The 22,272-nt window shown below is 37.2% G+C and overlaps 1 protein-coding gene across 6 annotated transcripts in view; it reads left to right on the plus strand.

The window, feature by feature from the left end:
* DPY19L1 (dpy-19 like C-mannosyltransferase 1) overlaps positions 1-22,272 on the plus strand; it is a 142,154-nt gene that overhangs the window by 18,268 nt on the left and 101,614 nt on the right. For all 6 annotated transcript variants that reach the window (XR_013356561.1, XM_077856221.1, XM_077856220.1 and 3 more), the window contains exons 4-6: positions 3,313-3,450; positions 6,316-6,436; positions 7,150-7,243. Coding sequence is in view for 5 of the 6 variants with exons in the window: in XM_077856221.1 (XP_077712347.1) it covers positions 3,313-3,450; positions 6,316-6,436; positions 7,150-7,243 (353 nt within the window). In the remaining variant the exon portion in view is untranslated. The remainder of the gene's footprint in view (positions 1-3,312; positions 3,451-6,315; positions 6,437-7,149; positions 7,244-22,272) is intronic.

A 22,272-nucleotide genomic window follows, 5' to 3' on the forward strand; every position in this document is an offset into this window, starting at 1 on the left:
GGTGACACCGCTGTTTATCTTTTGTATACACCTTCACACATAGGAAACCTCAGACGTCATATCATTTCATCCGTAAATACTTTCATATGTGTCTCAAAAGAAAGGAATTTTTTGTTACCCACAGTACTATTGACACACTTGAAAATGATGAACAGCGATTTCTTAATATCAATCAATCAGTGTTTAAATGACCAATTGGCTTTTTTCTTCTTATAGTTGGTGTGTTGGTAGGCTTGAATCAGGATTCAAGCAGTGTACATTGCATCTAGTTGATGTATCTCTTAAGTCTTTTAATCTATAAATTCCATTTTTGTTGTTTTTCTATTATTGAAGAATCTAGGTTATTTGTCTTCTAGAATTACCCATAGTAATTCACTTTATTTATTATGTTCAACCTCCCAAGTTTCCTGAAAATTGATAGATAAGAGACTTGGTACCTGAAGGTTCAATTTTTTTTAGCAGGAATATTTCATAAATGATGTATATTTATTATTGTACCGTACGAAGAGGCACATCGTATCTGGTTGTCTGTCTTTTTTGCTATGTCAAGATTGATCAGTGGCTTTAGTATTGTCATGTTGATCTCACTTAGCCAGCCATCAGCCTAGGTCAGTTAATTCATTAAGATTACCAAATCATGATGATCTATTCTTTTTTCCTCTGCATTTGTTAACTGTAATTCTTTCTATAAAGAATTCTCCCATAATATTCATTTGATTTCTCTGATGTACGCCTCTTATAAGTAAGACAGGTAGATGCTTGATTCTTTTTTCTTTTATTTACCACTTTCTAGAAAAATGAGTTGGTCTCCCAGCATTTTCTTCTGGTAATCAGTAGAGTTCCTTCTTTTGGAGTATATCCTTATGATCTGATTGATTGTAACATTTTGTTAACTTACCTGGTGAGAGCCTTTGCAGTTGACTCTGTGTCCCTTTGATGTGACTTCATTAGTATTCTGTAGCTTTTTTACTTTCTGATACTATTAAGATGTTTCCTCTCCAGACCTGGAATCATCCAATTTTCCAAGGAACCTCAATTCGTTTCAGTGGCAGATGGTATTTAGAGACCACAAATTTGGTACTAGAGATGTTCGTTGCTACTACAGTTGACCTTTGAACAACAAGGGGTTAGAGGTGCTGACCCCCATGCAGTCCAAAATTCACTTATAAACTTTCGACTCCTAGATTTAACTATTAATAGCGTACTCTTGACCGGAAGCATTACCAAAACCATATTTTGTGTGTTACATACATACACATATTTTGTATGTTACATGTATTATATACCATATTCTTCCAATAAAGTAAGCCAGAGGAAAAAAATGTTATTAAGAAGATCATAAGGAAGAGAAAATAAATTTACAGTACCATATACTCTGTTTATCGGAAAAAGTCAGTGTGTAAGTGGAGCTGGATAGTTCAAACCTGTGTTGTTCTAAGGTCAACTGTTTTGATACTAGATTGGTCACTGTGTCTAAGCCATTTTATTAAACAGAGTTAAGAAACAATTTTTTAAATTACTAATTCATATTCATATTTTAAAATTCAAAATTAAGATTGGATGGTTTTTACTTACTTTGTATTAAATTTGTATCTGTAGCCCAAGAATCTTGGGTTCATATTACTTATTTTTATGGAATAAAAGTACCAAAGGTATTATTAAAAATAAGATGATTGAAAACATTTTAAGATTTTTTTGCATTTCTTTTTGATTTTACGGTATATTCTATTAGGGATATGCAGTAGAAGGACTATAACTTATTTGAAATCGTCTTCTAACTTGGTAGTTAATTCCTTTATTTTTATTTTGATACTAAAGGATTTAAAATTTTTCATTTAATAATTAAATAAGGTGTTTACATGATTCCAAAATAAACCTACAAAACCAGATAAGTTGTGGTGGTTTTCTACGGCTGCCATATTAAAAGTATAGTAACTAGGTGGCTTACAGATCAGAGATTTATTTTCTCAGAGTTCTGGAGGCTGGAAGTCTGAAATCCAAGTGTTGGCAAGGCCGTGTTCTCACTGAAGGCTCTATGGAGAATCCTTCCTTGCCTCTTTCTAGCTTCTTGTACTTTCTGGCAATGCTTGGTGTTCCTTGGTTGGCACTGAACATGCCATCACTCCAAGCTCTGCCTCTGTCTTCATGGGCCACTTTTCCCTATGTCTCTGTGTTTGAATTTCCCTCTTATTGTAAGGATACCATTTATATTAGATGACCTCATTTGAACTTGACTACTTCTGCAAGGAACCCATTCCACATAGGTTCACATTCCCAGTGGATGTGAAATTTAAAGGGATATTATTCTACCTAGGATAGTAGGAAATATTCAAAAACTCATGGTAGGAAAACTAAATACCATAATATCAAGAACTATATTTTTTTCCTTTTCAATAAATATCTGGGTATGCAAATTACTCTCATATTTATGAGTCTTAAATCCAGTATGGAATTTGATAGCTGATGGGTACTGGCTACCAGAGCAGCTCTGGGCAAAATTATATAGAGATGAAGTTCGTTTCCAGTGTTCATCTGTCTCATCCTGTACTGCCACTTATACTCCCTCCCAAGTGGAGCAAGTACTGGTACTTGCTTATTTTTTTGTTCCATTTATTATTCCAACCTCAATATCTGTCCTAATTCCCTCAAAATGGGAGTACCACTACTGTCTTCCTCCTCTATCCACACGACCCCAGTCCTCTAGGGTTCTTATCTTGTTCTGAGCTGGAAAGAGAGGAAATAGTCTGTAAAATTAGTTGGCATCTGAATGTAATTTATATATATTATATCAACATGTAGGCTTCCTAATATATTTGCATTTTTACATGTAAATCTGGAGGAAAGATGACTGCTAGCACCTTTTGGGAATCTAAATAAGCAGTAAGGGAGAAACATTTTTGGCTAGGGGAGGTTTCTTGGATCATGGTCATTTAAGTTCCATGGTGGACCACTCACTCGCCCTGTTCATAAGATAGCTTTTTCTAACACTCAAATTAGTATAGGCTACAGGGTTTTCTTAAATTATACGTGTTGTCTGAGCTATGTATATTACTTTTTAAATGTTGAAATGGTTTTAAAGATAGTTTGAGTTCAATTCTTTTAATTAAGACAAAGTTATACTAAAATATGTAGTTCTTCTTTTTATAACCTAACATAGTATTAGTGATCAAGAACTGTGAGAATAATTATAACTATCATTTGCTTAATTGCTTTATTTTTCAAAAACAGTATATTTAAGTTTTTTTTGACCTGGTAAGAGAGGCATAAGGATTATATACTTTTTGTTCTAACTATAACATATGCTTGTTTCAGGGACTATATTATTCCTACTTTAAGACTATTGTGGAAGCACCCTCATTTTTGAATGGCGTATGGATGATTATGAATGATAAGCTGACCGAATACCCCCTTGTTATTAATACATTAAAAAGGTTCAATCTTTACCCTGAGGTAAGTTACTTTTTCAACTGTGATTTTTTTTTTACTGTTTTAAAGTGTTATTTATATTAAATGCTGATTCTAAATATAAGCTATATATATATTAGATTTCATCTCATTTTTTAAAGGAAGATGTATATCTTTTCTTGGAAAGGAATATGGAAAAAGATTATTATAAATTTTGGTGGGCTTTAACTGATTTCATGGGAACTGTTATGATTGCATCTTCTAGAAAATTTGAAAACATTCTAGATTTCACGGGTTTGTAGAGATTATAGCAAGGAATTACCATTACATGTTATTTGCCAAATCCCAGATAGGGGAATCTTCACTTATTTGAGTGCACTTCTTTTGGGTGGGGGTAGGGGAAAGGTGGATCCACCCAGGAGGTGAGGGAGGAAGGCAGTGATATCAGTAACTTTTTTAGCCTCTCCTGTAGCATCCTTGTCTTCATTTGACACAGTTCTAAGCATTTTCCAGGGCCAAGCTGAGATGTGACTTCTGCTGTAACATCTTCCTTGATTTGGTATGAGGGTCCCCTGCTTCTGTGACTCCCCCTTCCTAGCTTGCCGATGCTGTTTGACAGCATATCCTTGTGTCAGGGCCATGGCTGCCTTGGTCTCTGGGGACCTCAATAGGCCCAGGCTCAGTACCCAGACTTAGCAGGGCTCTCAGGCATTTCCCATTGAATGAGAGAAGTGCAACTTCCATCCAAATCGTGAGTTAGCCGACTGACTAGGGAGGAGATAGAGGAGCTAGAGACAAATAAGTGACCACCAAAGTTCAGTGTTATTTTATTAATGTACTGCTTATTAAGTATTTTCTGTGACCATGTACACATTTACTTTTACAGAAATGGGATCGATCACACAGCAAATATTTTTTTATAAGTGCTTTTTGACTTTTAGAATATTTATAACAATCTTCCTGTGTCATCTTTTCTTCCTAAGGATCAGTTTTAGTGGTTATTGGCAAAATTTCTCTATGTTTATTTAGTCCATCTTTTGTGAAAATTTTCATAGTTTTCAGCTTTTAAAATATTCTAAAGCTGCCATAAGCATCCTTGAAGCTAAATCTCTGTGTATGCCATTATATTTTTAAACCATAAATTTGTTGATGTGGAGCTATTTAGTTTGGCAAAATATATACTTTATAATGATTTTGGTACGTGTGGCCAAAATGCTTTCTAGGTAGATTATACTAATCAAAATTACCACTAGCAGTGTTTTTGAAAATTCTTATGTCCCTGAATCCCTGCCAATTTGGTAGGCAAAAAAATCAAAATCACATGATGTATTTTGTTCATTCCTATATATATGTGTATATATGTATTTCATTTAATATTATACATTAAAATGCATTTTTAATTTTAAAAGTAATTGCTTATGCCCTTTGTATTTCTATTGAAATTTTGTAAGAGCTTGTTTTTATATATTGGATATTAATACAATGCTATATGGGTAAACATTTTCCCCCAGCTTTTTGTTAGCCTTTTAATGTTGTATATGATCTGTATGTATTTTTTTCTGTACAGAAATACCATATCTATGAGTCTTAAATTTATGGTTTTTATGTATTCATATAAAAAAACTTTATTGTAATTGTTTTTTTTGTTGTTTACATTTTAAATATTTCTGGAATTTGTCAATGCACAGAATGGGATAGGAAACACAAAACTGTGATTTGATGAACAGTATGGGATAGGAATCATATATTTTTTCAAAATGGTCTCATGGGTAACCTGACACTTTGATGGGTGGTCCATCTTCTCCCTACTCATTTGAAGTAGTTTTCTGTATTACATACAAAGTTATTATACATATATGCTTGCATCTTTTTGTGGACTTGGTGTTCTGTATTACATTAGGTTGAGGTCCTGGGAAATAGGCTTTGAGATGGAGATTTGCATATAGGAGTATCTAGAGGGAGTGCCTTTGGGGACAATACCTAAAGAGGGATAAAGGAAATTGGATAAGGCAGGAGGAGAGTTGGGCTATGATGCAGTGACAACAAAGGCTGTAAGCAATCCCACTGGGAGTTCTGGGATTGAGATGCCCTGCAGAGTTGTCCTACCCTGAGGAGAGGTGCCCCTGGCCTTTACAGCCCTCCCCATTGAGTAGTCAGGTACTGAATGTGGTTGCGGTTGGGTTTTCTTTGGGTCATTTTTGGGTCCGGGTGTGACCTGTAATGAATTTACTCTCCTCTGCAGAGGGTAGTTCCCAGAGAGGGACTCAACTGAGAGCTGTCAGCCACCAGCCCTCCCAGCCACTGGGGAAATGAGTGTTTGGCCATGGAGGGGGATCTGAGTAGCACTGCTCTGCCTCCACCATGATTACTTTGATCTGTCTGGCTGTTCCTGTGCCAGTATCATACTGTTTTAATTTTTGTAAGTGATTTTTTTGTTTAATATCTGCTAGAATATTCCCTTCAGTTAATCTCCTTTTTGTTATGTTGCCACATAACACTTCCAGACAGATAACTTGGGATTTTGCTTAGCATTGTTTTATGTTTATGAATTAATTTGATGGAAAATTCACATCTTGAGAAATTAGATCTATTCAGGAAGACAGAGTACCTATTTGTTCAACTTTTTTAATGTACCTTAGTAGAATTCTATATCTTTTGAAAAATATAAATCTTATGTGTATCATGTTATATTTTATTCTTACCCATGGGTGGACAGTTGAAGACTGACCAATGAAAAATCTGTGTAGGGGATTGTGAGGCTTATTTTACTAGATTTAAAGGGAGCTAAGTAGATGGTATAGGAAAGGAAAATTTGATAATTACCAAAATATCTCAAAATTATTCTAGTAATGAAACTGTTGATGATAATATCTTTCCTCTAAAAAATGTCTCTATTTTTTTAAAAAATAGGTTATCTTAGCCAGCTGGTACCGGATTTATACCAAAATAATGGACTTGATTGGTCTTCAAACCAAGATATGTTGGACGGTTACCAGAGGAGAAGGACTCAGTCCTATTGAAAGCTGTGAAGGCAAGGTTCTTTCCATGATATTGTCCAGTTATTTGTTGGAGCTTATTAAACTTCCTGCAAACTTAGTGATATAAATAACCATTTTATTATGCTTATGGATTCTGCAAGTGAGGAATTTGGGCAGTATGTAGCAGGGTTGATTTGTTTCCACAATGTCAGAGGCTTCTGCTAGACTTAAGTGGCTTGGGAAGACTGGAATTAATTGGAGACTGCTTCACTTATATTCTGGCTCCAGGGCTGGGGTGCCTGCCAGGCTGAGCTCAGTTGGAACGGTCAACTGGGACACCTACATAATGGCCTTTCCATGCACCTTGGGCTTTGTATAGCATAGCACCTCAAGAGTAGCCAGGCTTTTTGTGGGCACAAGTTGAACACTGTTTGGCCTCTTCTAGCCTTGAAAATCATGTGATATGGCCTCCACCATCATCTTTGAGGCAGTCATAAGCCCAGCCAGGTTCAAAAATAGGAGCAGAGAACCCCCATGCGTCTATGCGAGGCATGTCCATGAATTTGTAGCCCTGTTTGAAAACCACCGCAGCTACTGCCACGTACTCATCTTTGTTCCATGGTAGTGTCACGTATTCATATGGGAACCAAGGCAACCATTTAATATATCTGTGCCATTTTCAAAATAAGCACATTTTAATATAAATTGCCAGACACACAAAGTAATTTATAGTTAGAACATATGTTTTTTTTTTTTATTTTTAAAGGAATGGGAGATCCTGCTTGCTTTTATGTTGCTGTAATTTTTATTTTAAATGGACTAATGATGGCATTATTCTTCATATATGGCACATATTTAAGGTAAGACCATTCAGTGAGAATATTTGGTATGTGTTATAATACTATATATTAAAATTATAAAAACAGTGAGATAAAGATTAACTTGCAGTTCAGTTTTGTGACAATGTTATTTCTAATACATCTACTTATAGACACAAAATTCTTGCCTATTTGAATGATTTTACCATTGGCATGATCAGCCAAACTGAAAATAATTGTAGAGACTTAAATAGAGAATGGTGGGGATATTGGATGTATTTTATATATTCACAGGCTTTTGAGCGTAAGCAGTATATTGCTTACATAAAATATAAGGAAAGGACTACTCATTATCAAATGGTGTTAGTGACTCTATATTGTTGATGTTAAAATGGAAATATATTCTATTACAGATATTTAATACTTGACCTGATTAACTTCATAGTCCAGCAACATTTCTTAAATGAAAAAGATTGACATTTTTAAGGGTTTTTATGTTCATTTTTTCTTTTTTTTTTTGTAAATTTATTTTTTATTGGTGTTCAATTTGCCAACATATAGAATAACACCCAGTGCTCATCCCATCAAGTGCCCCCCTCAGTGTCCATCACCCAGTCACTCCCACCCCCACCAACCTCCCCTTCCCCCACCCCTAGTTTGTTTCCCAGAGTTAGGAGTCTGTCATGTTCTGTCTCCCTTTCTGCTATTTCCCACTCATTTTTTCTCCTTTCCCCTTTATTCCCTGTCACTATTTTTTATATTCCCCAAATGAACGAGACCATATAATGTTTGTCCTCCAATTGACTTATTTCACTCAGCATAATACCCTCCAGTTCCATCCACCTTGAAGCAAATGGTGGGTATTTGTCATTTCTAATGGCTGAGTAATATTCCACTGTATACATAAACCACATATCCTTTATCCATTCATCTTTCGATGGACACTGAGGCTCCTTCCACAGTTTGGCTATTTGTGGACATTGCTGCTATAAACATCGGGGTGCAGGTGTCCTGGCTTTTCATTACATCTGTATCTTTGGGGTAAATCCCCAGCAGTGCAATTGCTGGGTCATAGGGCAGATCTATTTTTAACTCTTTGAGGAACCTTCGCACGGTTTTCCAGAGTGGCTGCACCAGTTCACATTCCCACCAACAGTGCAGGAGGGTTCCCCTTTCTCCACATCCTCTCCAACATTTGTGGTTTCCTGCCTTGTTAATTTTCCCTGGTGTGAGGTGGCATCTCATTGTGGTTTTGATTTGTATTTCCCTGATGGCAAGTGATGCGGAGCATTTCCTCATGTGCTTGTTGGCCATGTCTTTGTCTTCCTCTGTGAGATTTCTGTTCCTGTCTTTTGTCCATTTCATGATTGGATTGTTTGTTTCTTTGGTGTTGAGTTTAATAAGTTCTTTATAGATCTTGGAAACTAGCCCTTTATCTGATACGTCATTTGCAAATATCTTCTCCCATTCTGTAGGTTGTTTTTTAGTTTTGTTGACTGTATCTTTTGCTGTGCAAAAGCTTCTTATCTTGATGAAGTCCCAATAGTTCATTTTTGCTTTTGTTTCTCTTCCCTTCATGGATGTATCTTGCAAGAAGTTACTGTGGCCAAGTTCAAAAAGGGTGTTGCCTGTGTTCTCCTCTAGGATTTTGATGGAATCTTCTCTCACATTTAGATCTTTCATCCATTTTGAGTTTATCTTTGTTTCTGGTGCAAGAGAGTGGTCTAGTTTCATTCTTCTGCATGTGGATGTCCAATTTTCCCAGCACCATTTATTGAAGAGACTGTCTTTTTTCCAGTGGATAGTCTTTCCTCCTTTGTCGAATATTAGTTGACCATAAAGTTCAGGGTCCACTTCTGGGTTCTCTATTCTGTTCCACTGATCTATGTGTCTGTTTTTGTGCCAGTACCACACTGTCTTGATGACCACAGCTTTGTAGTACAACCTGAAATCTGGCATTGTGATGCCCCCAGCTATGGTTTTCTTTTTTAAAATTCCCCTGGCTATTCGGGGGTCTTTTCTGATTCCACACAAATCTTAAAATAATTTGTTCTAACTCTCTGAAGAAAGTCCATGGTATTTTGATAGGGATTGCATTAAACGTCTAAATTGCCCTGGGTAACATTGACATTTTCACAATATTAATTCTTCCAATCCATGAGCATGGAATATTTTTCCATCTCTTTGTGTCTTCCTCAATTTCTTTCAGAAGTGTTCTGTAGTTTTTAGGGTATAGATCCTTTACCTCTTTGGTTAGGTTTATTCCTAGGTATCTTATGCTTTTGGGTGCAATTGTAAATGGGATTGACTCCTTAATTTCTCTTTCTTCAGTCTCATTGTTAGTGTATAGAAATGCCACTGACTTCTGGGCATTGATTTTGTATTCTGCCACGCTGCCAAATTGCTGTATGGGTTCTAGCAATCTTGGGTGGAGTCTTTTGGGTTTTCTATGTAGAATATCATGTCCTCTGCGAAGAGGGAGAGTTTGACTTCTTCTTTGCCAATTTGAATGCCTTTTATTTCTTTTTGTTGTCTGATTGCTGAGGCTAGGACTTCCAGTACTATGTTGAATAGCAGTGGTGGGAGTGGACATCCCTGTCTTGTTCCTGATTTTAGGGGAAAGGCTCCCAGTGCTTCCCCATTGAGAATGATATTTGCTGTGGGCTTTTCGTAGATGGCTTTTAAGATGTTGAGGAATGTTCCCTCTATCCCTACACTCTGAAGAGTTTTGATCAGGAATGGATGCTGTATTTTGTCAAATGCTTTCTCTGCATCTATTGAGAGGATCATATGGTTCTTGTTTTTTTTCTCTTGCTGATATTATGAATCACATTGATTGTTTTATGAGTGTTGAACCAGCCTTGCATCCAGGGGATAAATCCTACTTGATCATGGTCAATAATCTTCTTAATGTATTGTTGTATCCTATTGGCTAGTATCTTGTTGAGAATTTTTGCATCCATGTTCATCAGGGATATTGGTCTGTAATTCTCCCTTTTGGTCGGGTCTTTGTCTGGTTTTGGAATTAAGGGGATGCTGGCCTCATAGAATGAGTTTGGAAGTACTCCATTTCTTTCTATCTTTCCGAACAGCTTTAGGAGAATAGGTATGGTTTCTTCTTTAAACGTTTGATAGAATTCCCCAGGAAAGCTATCTGGCCCTGGACTTTTGTGTCTTGTGAAGTTTTTGATGACTGCTTCAATTTCCTCCCTAGTTATTGGCCTGTTCAGGTTTTCTGTTTATTACTGTTCCAGTTTTGGTAGTTTGTGGTTTTCCAGAAATGGCGTCCATTTCTTCTAGATTGCCTAATTTATTGGCATATAGCTGTTCATAATATGTTTTTAAAATCGTTTGTATTTTCTTGGTGTTGGTAGTGATCTCTCCTTTCTCATTCATGATTTTATTAATTTGAGTCTTCTCTCTTCTTTTTAATAAGGCTGGCTAATGGTTTATCTATCTTATTAATTCTTTCAAAGAACCAACTCCTGGTTTTGTTGATCTGTTCCACAGTCCTGGTCTCTATTTCATTGAGTTCTGCTCAAATCTTTATTAACTCTCTTCTTCTGCTGGGTGTAGGATCTATTTGCTGTTTTTTCTCCAGCTTCTTTAGGTGTAAGCTTAGCTTTTGTATTTGAGTTCTTTCCAGTTTTTGGATGGATGCTTGTATTGCGATGTATTTCCCCCTCAGGACTGCTTTTGCTGTATCCCAAAGATTTTGAATGGTTGTATCTTCATTTTCATTAGTTTCCATGAATCTTTTTAATTCTTCCTTAATTTCCTGGTTGACCCTTTCATCTTTTAGCAGGATGGTCCTTAACCTCCACGTCTGTGAAGTCCTTCCAAACTTCTTGTTGTGATTTAGTTCTAATTTCAAGGCATTATGGTCTGAGAATACGCAGGGGACAGTCCCAATCTTTTGGTATTGGTTCAGACCTGATTTGTGACCCAGTATGTGGTCTATTCTGTAGAAAGTTCCATGTGCACCTGAGAAGAATGTGTATTCAGTTGTGTTTGGATGTAAAGTTCTGTAGATATCTGTGAAATCCATCTGGTCCAGTGTATCATTTACAGCTCTTGTTTCTTTGGAGACGTGCTTAGAAGACCTATTGAGTGTAGAAAGCACTACATTGAAGTCACCAAGTATAAGTGTATTATTATCTAAGTATGTCTTAACTTTGGTTATTAATTGATTGATATATTTGGCAGCTCCCACATTCGGGGCATATATATTGATGATTGTTAAGTCCTCTTCTTTGATAGATCCTTTAAGTATGATATAGTGCCCCTCTTCATCTCTCAGTCTTCGGGATAAATTTTAGTTTATCTGATATAAGGATGGCTACCCCTGCTTTCTTTTGAAGACCATTTGAATGGTAAATGGTTCTCCAACCTTTTATTTTCAGGCTGGAGGTGTCCTTTGGTCTAAAATGAGTCTCTTGTAGACAGCAAATTGATGGGTCCTGCTTTTTTATCCAGTCTGAAACCCTGCATCTTTTGATGGGGTCATTAAGCCCATTCACATTCAGAGTTACATTCGAAAGATATGAGTTTATTTTTATTTTTTATTTTTTATTTTTTTTTGAAAGATAGGAGTTTAGTGTCATCATGATACCTATTCAGAAAAAAAAAAAAATGATACCTATTCAGTTCCTGTTTTTGTGGATTGTTCCATTGAACTTCCTCTTAAAGAGGAATTTTAAGAGTCCCCCTTAAAATTTCTTGCAGAGCTGGTTTGGTGGTCACATATTCTTTCAGTTGCTGCCTGTCTTGGAAGCTCTTTATCTCTCCTTCTTTTCTGAATGAGAACCTTGCTGGATAAAGTATTCTTGGCTGCATGTTCTTCTCATTTAGGACCCCGAATATATCCTGCCAGCCCTTTCTGGCCTGCCAGGTCTCTGTGGAGAGGTCTGCTGTTAATTATATTTCTCCCATAAAGGTTAGGGATCTCTTGTCTCTTGCTGCTTTAAGGATCTTCTCTTTATCTTTGGAATTTATTTTATTTTATTTTATTTTATTTTATTTTATTTTATTTTATTTTTTATATATTTATTTTTTTATTTTTTATTTTTTATTTTTTTTAATCTTTGGAATTTGCAAGCTTCACTATTAAATGTTGAGGTGTTGACCGGTTTTTATTGATTTTAGAGGGGGATCTCTCTATTTCCTGGATCTGAATGCCTATTTCCCTTCCCAGATTAAGAAAGTTTTCAGCTGTGATTTGTTCAAATATATATTCTGGACCTCTGTCCCTTTCGGCCGCCCTCGGGAACCCCAATTAAACGTAGATTTTTCTTCCTCAGGCTGTCACTTATTTCCTTTAATCTATCCTCATGATCTTTTAATTGTTTGTCTCTTTTTTCCTCAGTTTCCCTCTTTGCCATCAACTTGTTTTCTGTCACTCGTTCTTCTACCTCGTTAACCCTCGTCGTTAGGACTTCTAGTTTGGATTGCATCTCATTTAATTGATTTTTAATATCTGCCTGATGGGATCTAAATTCTGCAGTCATGAAGTCTCTTGAGTCCTTTATGATTTTTTCTAGAGCCACCAGTAGCTTTATAATTGTGCTTCTGAGTTGGCTTTCTGACATTGAATTGTAATCCAAATTTTGTAACTCTGTGGGCAAGAGGACTGTTTCTGATTCTTTATTTTGAGGTGAGTTTTTCCTTCTAGTCATTTTGCTTGTTAGAAGCATGAACTCTTCTCACTGTAGCATTCCAGATGTTCTCTCTTTAAATTTCAAGCCAAATTCATAGGTTTTCAGGATGATTTGAAAGTTCTCTAGGAAGTTTGGTGGGGACAGGTGACTTGGGGATCCTACTCTTCTGCCATCTTGCCCCGCCTCTCCATTTTTTCTTCTTTTTTTTTTTTTTTGACAATTTATTACACTGTATACTTGTTTGAACTATTTTACCTTGAGAGTATCTTTAGAATTTTCTTTCTTATTGCTTACTGATCTTTTGTAGTACAGTAGTGTGAGCATAAGTATGTGATTTTCAGTTTGGGTTAATGAGTTTGAATCTGCTGTTATCTCATTATCTTTGCTTTGGAAGTATGGCATTTTCAGTTTAGTACCTCAAAGATCTACTGCATTCCTAGCTCAATGTTTGAGCAGATAATGGTTACTTGATAAATATTTGTCAAATGAGGAAGTTATTAGAAGATCAATTTAGAGTATATTTGCATATAGATTTAAGACACTTTGATGCTAATATTTCTGATTTAGCTATAAGAAAGTTCTTTTAATTATGTTGCTGGGGGAGACTGAAATTAAAATGCATGATTTAAAGATGAGGTGGAAAATTTTGTTTTTGAAATAAGACACAAAGATTACTTAACCAAAAGTATATGGAAATCAGAAGAGGAAGCTGACTTGAAAGAAAGCAAGCAGAGGTCTTTACCTTCAGGGGGATCTATCATTTTGTTAAGTACTAATGGATAGCTTCATTACACTTGGCAGATTTGATTTTGAGTAAGAGAAGTTAAAACATGGAACATGGTAATGTTGCTAAATTGCTGATCTAGAGTTATGCTACTTTTTGAACAAAGAATTGAAAGAATTGAAATTGAAAGAAGAATTTCTAAACAGTCAGTATCATTTTCTTATAATGCTTGTTATAACCATTGTTTCAAAGGGCAAAGGTACAAAATTTTCTGCAGAGGTACAAAATTTTCTGCTCTGGTTTTGTTTGAGAGGTTCTTGGTGGTTTGGGCCCTGATCCAAGATTTCTCAGTCTTAAGTCCCCAGCCAGCAGTTTTCTCCCTTTGTAGGAGATGATGTGCATTTGTCCAGTCAATAAGAAGTATAGACCAAGGGCTTCTTTTTGAGATGGCATGCTTGGGTTTTGGAAGCATGTGGTAGGGTGAGGTGGGAGATTGAGGTGGTGCTGGGTGTGTGTAAATGGGAGTCAGAGAGCAAGGATAAAGTGCTTATAATGTTGGAGGCAAGAGAAATTTGTTCTGTGTTGGGGGTTGCTTCAACTGTGCCTTGGAGGATCAGAGCATTTTGAATAGATGGAGGAGAAAAGAATCCCAGGGAGAGGCAGGGATTCCACATCCCAGGAGGAAAGTGGATCAGTTTTGCTAGGATGCAGATTATTGACAGGGTTGTAGAAGATGAAGATGGAAGAAATGGGTTGGGCTGGTTGATGAATGACCTTGGGTGGTTTGGGACTGTTCCAAAGCCAGGGCGGGAAATCAGAACTTTGGTCAATAGAGGGATGACATTCAAGCTGAACTCTGATCTCATGAGACCGTTGACTTTTCACCTGTTGCCCAAGTTAGCCAGGGACCACTTCGCCATGCTGTCAAACTACAGGACAATTTTAGAATCAATTTAGTGGGTTTGGTCCAGCAATTTTTTTTACATGAAAAAGGAAATATTATACATGTAAATAGCAGAGTACACAGCTCTTTTCAGATGGGTGTTATTTAGAGAAACTTCTGTTTGTTGTTTATTATATATGTATGTATACACATGCATGTGCTGAGTTGTAGTGTAAAGTCTCATTTCTTGTAGTTGCAGTGTAAAAAAATAATCTAGACCACTCCTTAGGGTAGTAAGAGGGAGTGGCTTTACCTTAAAAGCATTTGAATCTTGGGGCACCTGGATGGCTTAGTCGGTGAAACAGCTGACTCTTAATTTCAGCTCAGGTCATGGTCTCAGAGTCATGAGATTGAGCCCTGCATCTGGCTTTGCACTGGCTGGGTATGGAGCCTGTTTAAGATTCTTTCTCCCCTTCTGCCCCTCCCCTCCTGCTTGCTTGCTCATGCGTGCTTCCTCTATCTCAAAAAAAACAAAAAAAGCATTTGAGTCTTTCTAAGCAGCTGTTTTTGGTTTCTCTTCCTGGTTTTGAGGGCTACAGCCTATTTCAGCTTCACCCACTTGACCGCTTTGTGCCCTGGCTGGCCCCTTCGGGTGTCACTTGGCTCTTGGCCCACCTGGGGTGGTCTGCCTTATGTGGCTGTGCTTGGATATAGACACCACAGTAGTGGCACATATTTTCATTTCTGTAGCTCTCCCTTTGCTCTGTTTGTGGGTGTTTTTTTAACCCTGAATAATCAGTTTAGCTCTACTCAAACACATCCTAAACTCATTTCTTCCCAGTCCCAAATGAGCATCTAGTTCTCCTACATTTAGAGCCCCTGGTGTTCCAGGGAGTCTTGACTATTGCATTGTGCCTTGAGGGCGGGTGTGTGAATTAGATTCCAGTGGTGATCCTGGCTTATATTGTGTGGAATAAAGTCTTCTGTCACTTGTCCTCTATCAGTATTTTTTTTTTTATCATATTTTAAAATGTTCTTGACATGAGTATTTTAGGAGGTCTCAAATTGCTAGGTAGTTCTTATTGTTTTCTTCCTTGGTGGTTAGTTTTGTCACCCTTCTAACTTTATAAAGTGGGATGAAGCTGCAGACTTCTTAACATGTGGGTTAAGAATAAAGAGGAGGATATCTATAATTGTGGTTAGAATCTTTTTATAATTTGTATTATATAAATTTACAGGCAGATTGAGTATGACATTTTTACTCCAGAAGTATATTTCTTTTAAAATAGTACAGCTATAAGTTTTCTGAAGTCAGATAAGCCAATCCATTTCACAAAAAATGGAAGTGGAAGAGAAAATAGAAAACACAGCCAAATGGTGAAATGAGACCGGGCTGCCAAGCTCTGACTTGAGATGAAGTCAGATGTTTTTGCAAATACAACGTATTCATGCTGTACCTCTTTTTCTGGAATTCTCTGTATTTTGGTGTTTTTAGAAATAAAACACATGTTAATTATTTTCTAAATGCCATATTATTAATTCATGATTGCAGTTATTTTTTTTCATAGGATACCCTGACATGTTTCAGCTACAGACTAATGGTTTCTGGAGGCCACTTGCTTAAGACTTGGTGTGTGTAAGTCTCTATTCTGCAGGGAGGAGGGTTCCCTGGGGAAACTTTCAGGGACTGTTAGGAGCTCAGCTGAGCGAGGAGAGGGAGCTGAACTGCCAGGTATTGGTGTAGTCTGTTAAAGCAACAGGCCAAAAGCGAAAGAGTTAAGCCTTTCATCACTTACTATGATGGTGTAACAAGATTCTAAAATGGGAAAACACAGACCCCCCCAGGTCCAATTTCCCTTGGTTGAGAATCAAGGGATCGGTGTAGACACGGGGGTCATCTCTGTTGAGGAAGCCCTCAACAAAAGGCTCTAGCAGTTTTATGGACCCTGAGGTAGGAAGGGGAAGGGTGAAAGGAAGGTGGCCAGAGATGGAAAAGTACTGGCTATGGAGTCAGACTGGGGAAAAGTGTCTTCAGAGTTGCCCTCTCTTACCCCTCCCTAAGGAGCTATTGGCAGAGGCATGTGAAGAGGACCTCTGCCCAAAGTCGCTGATAAAGAGACCTGAGAATGAAGGTGCTAGGGTTAGGAATGCAGAGATGTTGAAAGGCTTGACTGGCCAGGGTATCCTGAGTCCCCAGAGGCTGCGTTGTCCTGGCCATGAACCACAAGTGTGTGGGTAGGGTGGCTGTCTCAGTGAGGCCTGTCAGGTAAAACATTGTAACTGTCTATAGTTGGGTTTCAGAAATCATGTATGCGTTTTTAATCAGGAGCCCGACTCCCTAGGGCATCAGTAGGCAAGGTCATGAGCTAGTCCTGGGATGAATGTAGGACTCATTTGGCCCAGGGATCTGAAAGAAATGTAGTGTTGGCCTGGTCCAACACCAGGGAGGAGAAGAGATGTCCCCTGTTTCCAAATTCACTACTACTTACCCTGGCTCTCAAGAGCATACCAAAGCAGAAAAATTCCTGTAGGTGAAATGAGTGTCTTTACCTGATGCCAACAGAAGGCATGTAGAAGCCAAGACAAAATATAGACAACAATCTAGTCCAAGCTCACTGGGGCATTATTCTTGGGTTAAATAAAACATGAGGATCTGGGCATGAGTCAGTACTTGGTTCTGGACTGACTGCTTTCTATTGTTTGGTAGACATCTGTCACCTTGGCATTTCCTTCACTGTCCAGAGTTCCTTCATTGCTCTCCTATAATGGGATCTCTTGTGCCATATCCTGTGTATTCCTCTGTCTTGGTTTATTTTTTCATTCTGGTATTTCTTCTAGGAGTTTTTGAGAGTAAGTTGATGGGAGGTAAATTTTTGAAGCCTTGTTATTTGAAAATATCTTTCTTTTGTCCTCATATTTGATTGATAGTTTTGCTGAATATTTTTTTTTAAGATTTTATTTATTCATTCATGAGAGACCCAGAGAGAGAGAGAGAGAGAGAGAGGCAGAGACACAGGCAGAGGGAGAAGCAGGCTCCATGCAGGAAGCCCAACATGGGACTCGATCCTGGGTCTCCAGGATCACACCCTGGGCTGCAGGTGGCGCTAAACCGCTGCGCCACCGGGGCTGCCCAGTTTTGCTGAATATTGAACTCCAGATTGGAAACTGTTTTCCTTCAGAATTTTGAAGGTGTCACACTGTTGTTCATTCATGTGATACTGTTCAGGCATTCCTAAATTATTCAGATTCCTAAATTTTTGTATGTGACCTTTTCTTTCCTTTCTTTCTGAAAGATGTAGAATCTTCTCTGTCTCCATGGTTCTGAAATTTCACAGTATGTCTCACGTAGATATATTCCCCTTTATTATCTTGGATGTGTGATGGGTTCAGTCTTGTACCTTATGCCCTTAATTTCAGGGAGATTTTCTTGGTTTATTTCTTCACTTACTTCATTCCTTCTGTTTTGTCTTTCTGAACTTTTGTTATTTGGATATTGCATTTCCTGATCCTCTAATTTTCATATATTTTTTCCATTTTTAATATCATTGCTATTCTATGTTCTAGGAAATTTTGTCGACTTTATTTTTCCAATTTTTCTATTCAGTTTTTCATTTGTTACCTTTTAATTTTTGAGAATGTTTGTCCTTCAAAAATAGTATTTTATTTCTGTTTTGGGGATTCAGTATCTTTCTGTCTGAGAATACTAATGATTATTTTTCTTCCCTAAATAATTTGATATCTAGTTTGCTTTTTTTAATCTTTTGGTCTTCACCTGCCATGTCAAAAGTTTTCCTTAGCTGTTTGGTTATCCTAGGCTGTCATTGAAATTGGAGGACAGAAAAGCTGTATGGAAGCTCCAAATCGTGGGTGGAACCTGTTAGCATTGAGTTTTTATATAATTTGAATAAATGATGTGGGAAGAACTTAGAGTGACTGCCAGTTCTTTGGTGTGCCTTTAGATATAAAAGAAAATTTAATGTAACAAAGGTTTTTCAGGGTTGTAATAGGGAGGTGAAGTGTTTCATAAGCTAACTGGAATGCAAGATTATAGAATTTTTAAGAAGTGATTGAGTAGAAGGGAGAATACCCAAGTTAAGAGGCAATGGCTCCTATGTGAGATTGCAATAAAATAATGCTTCCTTTCAGAAAATAGTTTTTAATTGAAAGAAATGAATAAATAAATTATTGGGAAAAAACCCTTAGCTTTTGATTGCTATTAGTGAAAGGCACAAAAATAAAATATTATCTATCATATAAGCTTCATTAGCATTTTACCAATTTCAGAAATATTTTTTTAGTGGACTCGTCTGAAGTTTTTCCTTTGCAGATTCTACCCTTTTTTCCCCTCCAGATTCCAGTCTTAAGTTTATTTTTTACTGAAGAAATATATATCTAGCACTTCAAGGTGTAACTCTAAGGAAACAGATATAGCAGGAAAGTTATAGATCTCTCCTAGGCGTCAGATTTGGGCAGCAAACGGTGTGGTTTAGTGTCATTTGCTGAGATAATGACCTAAAAAAGGATAGAGAAAAGATGCCAATATTTTCAACCAATAACTTCCATCAGTTTATGAATACTGAAGAGAAATACTTATCTTTTAAATATTCATATACAACTGTTAGACCAAATGATTAAAGATGTGCTAGCAGGCCAAGTTAATAGAACGTTCCAAAAACAAAAAAACAAGGAAAAAAAACCCTGCAACAATAACATGGAACTGAAAAGTTTGAACTGGTGTAATTCATAGCTTATTTAAGACATTGTTAGCCAAAGATCCAGTCTGCATAAATAATAATGCTTGTTTTTGTCTTAATGAAGCATGAACAACAGAAAAATCTCAAAACAATGGAAGCAAAACAAAATTGGCATAAAGAATAAGAAGTTCACCTTTGCCTTAAAACAGATTGGGGAAGGGGGAGATGTACATTGATACAAAGAACTGATAAGGAAAGCTACTCTGTTCTGCCACACTGAGTCATTTCATACATAAGTTGGGTTGGATCATGAGAAGAAAATAGAAAAACTGGTTACATTAACTATGACTATTCACTATCACTATTCAGGATAGAAAGGAGAATGTTAATGAGCAAAATTAAAGGGAAGATTTGGCATATAGACTAATCTACCAGGCCTTCGGGGCATCTGGAACACATCTAGAAATAAAGTAGTTAAAAATCCTTTCTGGTATCAAAGAAACATGAACCTTCAATAACAAAGAAAATAAGAGTAGATAAATAAAGAAGATTAATACATTATGCTCAGTTACTGGTTGGTTCCTCTTGTGGAACAAAAGGCATTTTCAGATGACTAGCTATGTCTTCAAAACAATGGGCAGGTTCTTCTGACAAGAGCTGAGATGCTTTGGAGACAGAGAAAGGTAAATATTCAAGGGGAGGAAGAGATCAAAGACAGATCAGAGTAGCCACAGTGATACAGAGCAGCAGACATTAAATCTGGAGAAGTTCATAAAAAGGATCATTAAAAAGTTCTCAAAAAGCCACCTCAGTGCAATAGAGGGATTGGAAAAGAGGAATAGGGAACCCTGGATGCAGCCTCTGTGAGTTAAGACTCTAAGCATGCCCTTGATGAGGGAGAACAGCTGTATGGGGAATGAGCTGGAGTGTTGGGAGAGAACTTCTGTGAGGAGGCAAGTAAGAAATGAGCTTGGAGGAGCAGGCTCTCACAAAGGGTCCTGCACGGTGTCTGAAAGTAGCAATAGAGGAGGCTGCTGGCCTTACCTCTGGGCCTTGAGCCATACAGGGGAATGGTGGCATGAGGAAGGGAAACTTCTTCTCAGAGGATGGTGAGGTTTCAAGGAAGGAGGAGAGGGAAGCATCTGGGTAGAGGCATGGAATGGAGGTTCTGGAGGGCACAGTTAAAGGTCTGGATGGGGACTCAAGTATTGTGGTGGTTGGGTCACAGTAGAGGCTCCACTGAACACATGGCGCTGATAATGAGCAGGATCCTGTGTCAGTGATCAAGGATAGTAGTGATGTGAGATGTGGTGTGTTTGACTTAAAGTTCCCCTGCCAAAGGAATGCCTGACAACTTTTGATTGGATAATTTTTACGCTTTCATTTACTACTCCGATACCTTTAGATTCTGTGCCGTAGCAAGGCTCAGGTCCAGTATTAGGCACTATGTGAGCTACCATGATGAACTAGGAAGTTCTAGTAAATAATTCTATTTCTTGGCCCCAGCAAGAGTTAAAGGCATTAATTAGTTGCCTGTAATAGACTGGAAAAACTAAGCTGAGACCTTTCTTAGCCTTCCTGATTGTCATTCTTGTTCCTCACCTTTACTCTCTGTGCCTTTCTTTAATGCTTCAGAGATGCCAGAGGATCCACGTGTAAGTTTAAGGGAAAATGCTCAGCTCTCAGCAGGCCTGCTGGGCATTTTTTCACCTGTCTAGCAAGGTGCTTATACTTTACATCTCAAACTTGAGATCGGAATTCTCTTAATTCAGTTATTTCCACATTATTCTCTCATTTTCTCTTTCATAAGCATTCATACAACAAAAGTTATTTCATTTAACTCACTCCAAGAGTTATTTAATAACATTTTGAATTAACTATGATTATTTTTTCTCCTTGAATGTTGAACTTAGTATGTTTTATTATTTTTTGGTAAATAGAGGTACAAGTGTCAGTGATTAACTAAGCTGACCCAAATATGATGATTGATTTGAATCCATGTACTTAAAGATGTGAGAAAGAAGAGAATTGTAAATTATTAAATGTCAGAACTGAAAAGTATTCCTAAGATCGTTTACATTCTTACTCCTTCATTTTATACCTGAGGAAATCAAGACTCAAAAGGTGAAGGAGATGTATGAGTTAATGTGCGAACTTAGACTATTTTAAAATTTGCACAATAGGAGCCTTCATATTTTCTGATAGAGGTAATATTGTAGAAGAAGCTTTTTTTTTTAACCACTAGGGAATGCTGAAATATCAACGATCAACTGTAATGGGGAAAAGAAAATCAGTCTTAAGTTTTCTGATTATTACATCTTTTCTGTTTAGCAAAATAAAATGACTTATGTGATAGTCTGTAAGGATTGGGGTGGGGTAAATGCTGGGGGCACTATTTTAGATTTATTGGAAGTCACATCATTTCAAAATGATTGTAATTCATATATTCTTTGGAGATAAGCAAATTTTGTTCTCCCCTCCTGGCTATGCAGGGTATGAATGTGTACCAGAACATCTGCCTCCCTGGTTAGTTAAGCAGAGCTGTCTGTGTTCATGGAAGATGCTGGGCCATAACCTATATTATGGTTATTTGGTGAAAAGGGAATGTTGTCACATTGGTTCTGCCTTTGGGAAAATGTTCAGTCCCAGAGCCCCATAGGTCTTATGGACATTGAGTGAGGGTGGAAGACTTCTTGAGCAGACCCTATCATGAGATTTGGTTCGGAAACTGGACTTGTGATTCTTCTATCCGTGTCTTCTTTTTTATCCCATCCCTATCTTCACTCTGCTATTAAAAAAAAATTAAAATTTTAATCATAAAAATTTTAATCACAAAATTTTAGTTTTGACTCTCTGTTCAGGGTATTTTTTAAAAAGAATTTTACATTAATTTCCCAAAGTGGTGGTGGTGGTCATGTATTTCAATCTCTTGTGTAGGTTGTTTTGGATTATAATCAGAGGATGAGGTGTTTTTACAGTCAGGTAACTTAAAAAAAATTATGTATGTTCTCTGTATAGTCAAAATACTACTTATATTCATAAAATTGAGCTTATTATCTCATTCAAATCCTTGGTGTGTTTTCTTAAGCTTATATCACCTGCCACAGTCTCAA

Source organism: Canis aureus, chromosome 18 (assembly GCF_053574225.1).
Source record: "Canis aureus isolate CA01 chromosome 18, VMU_Caureus_v.1.0, whole genome shotgun sequence".
Taxonomy (NCBI): domain Eukaryota; kingdom Metazoa; phylum Chordata; class Mammalia; order Carnivora; family Canidae; genus Canis; species Canis aureus.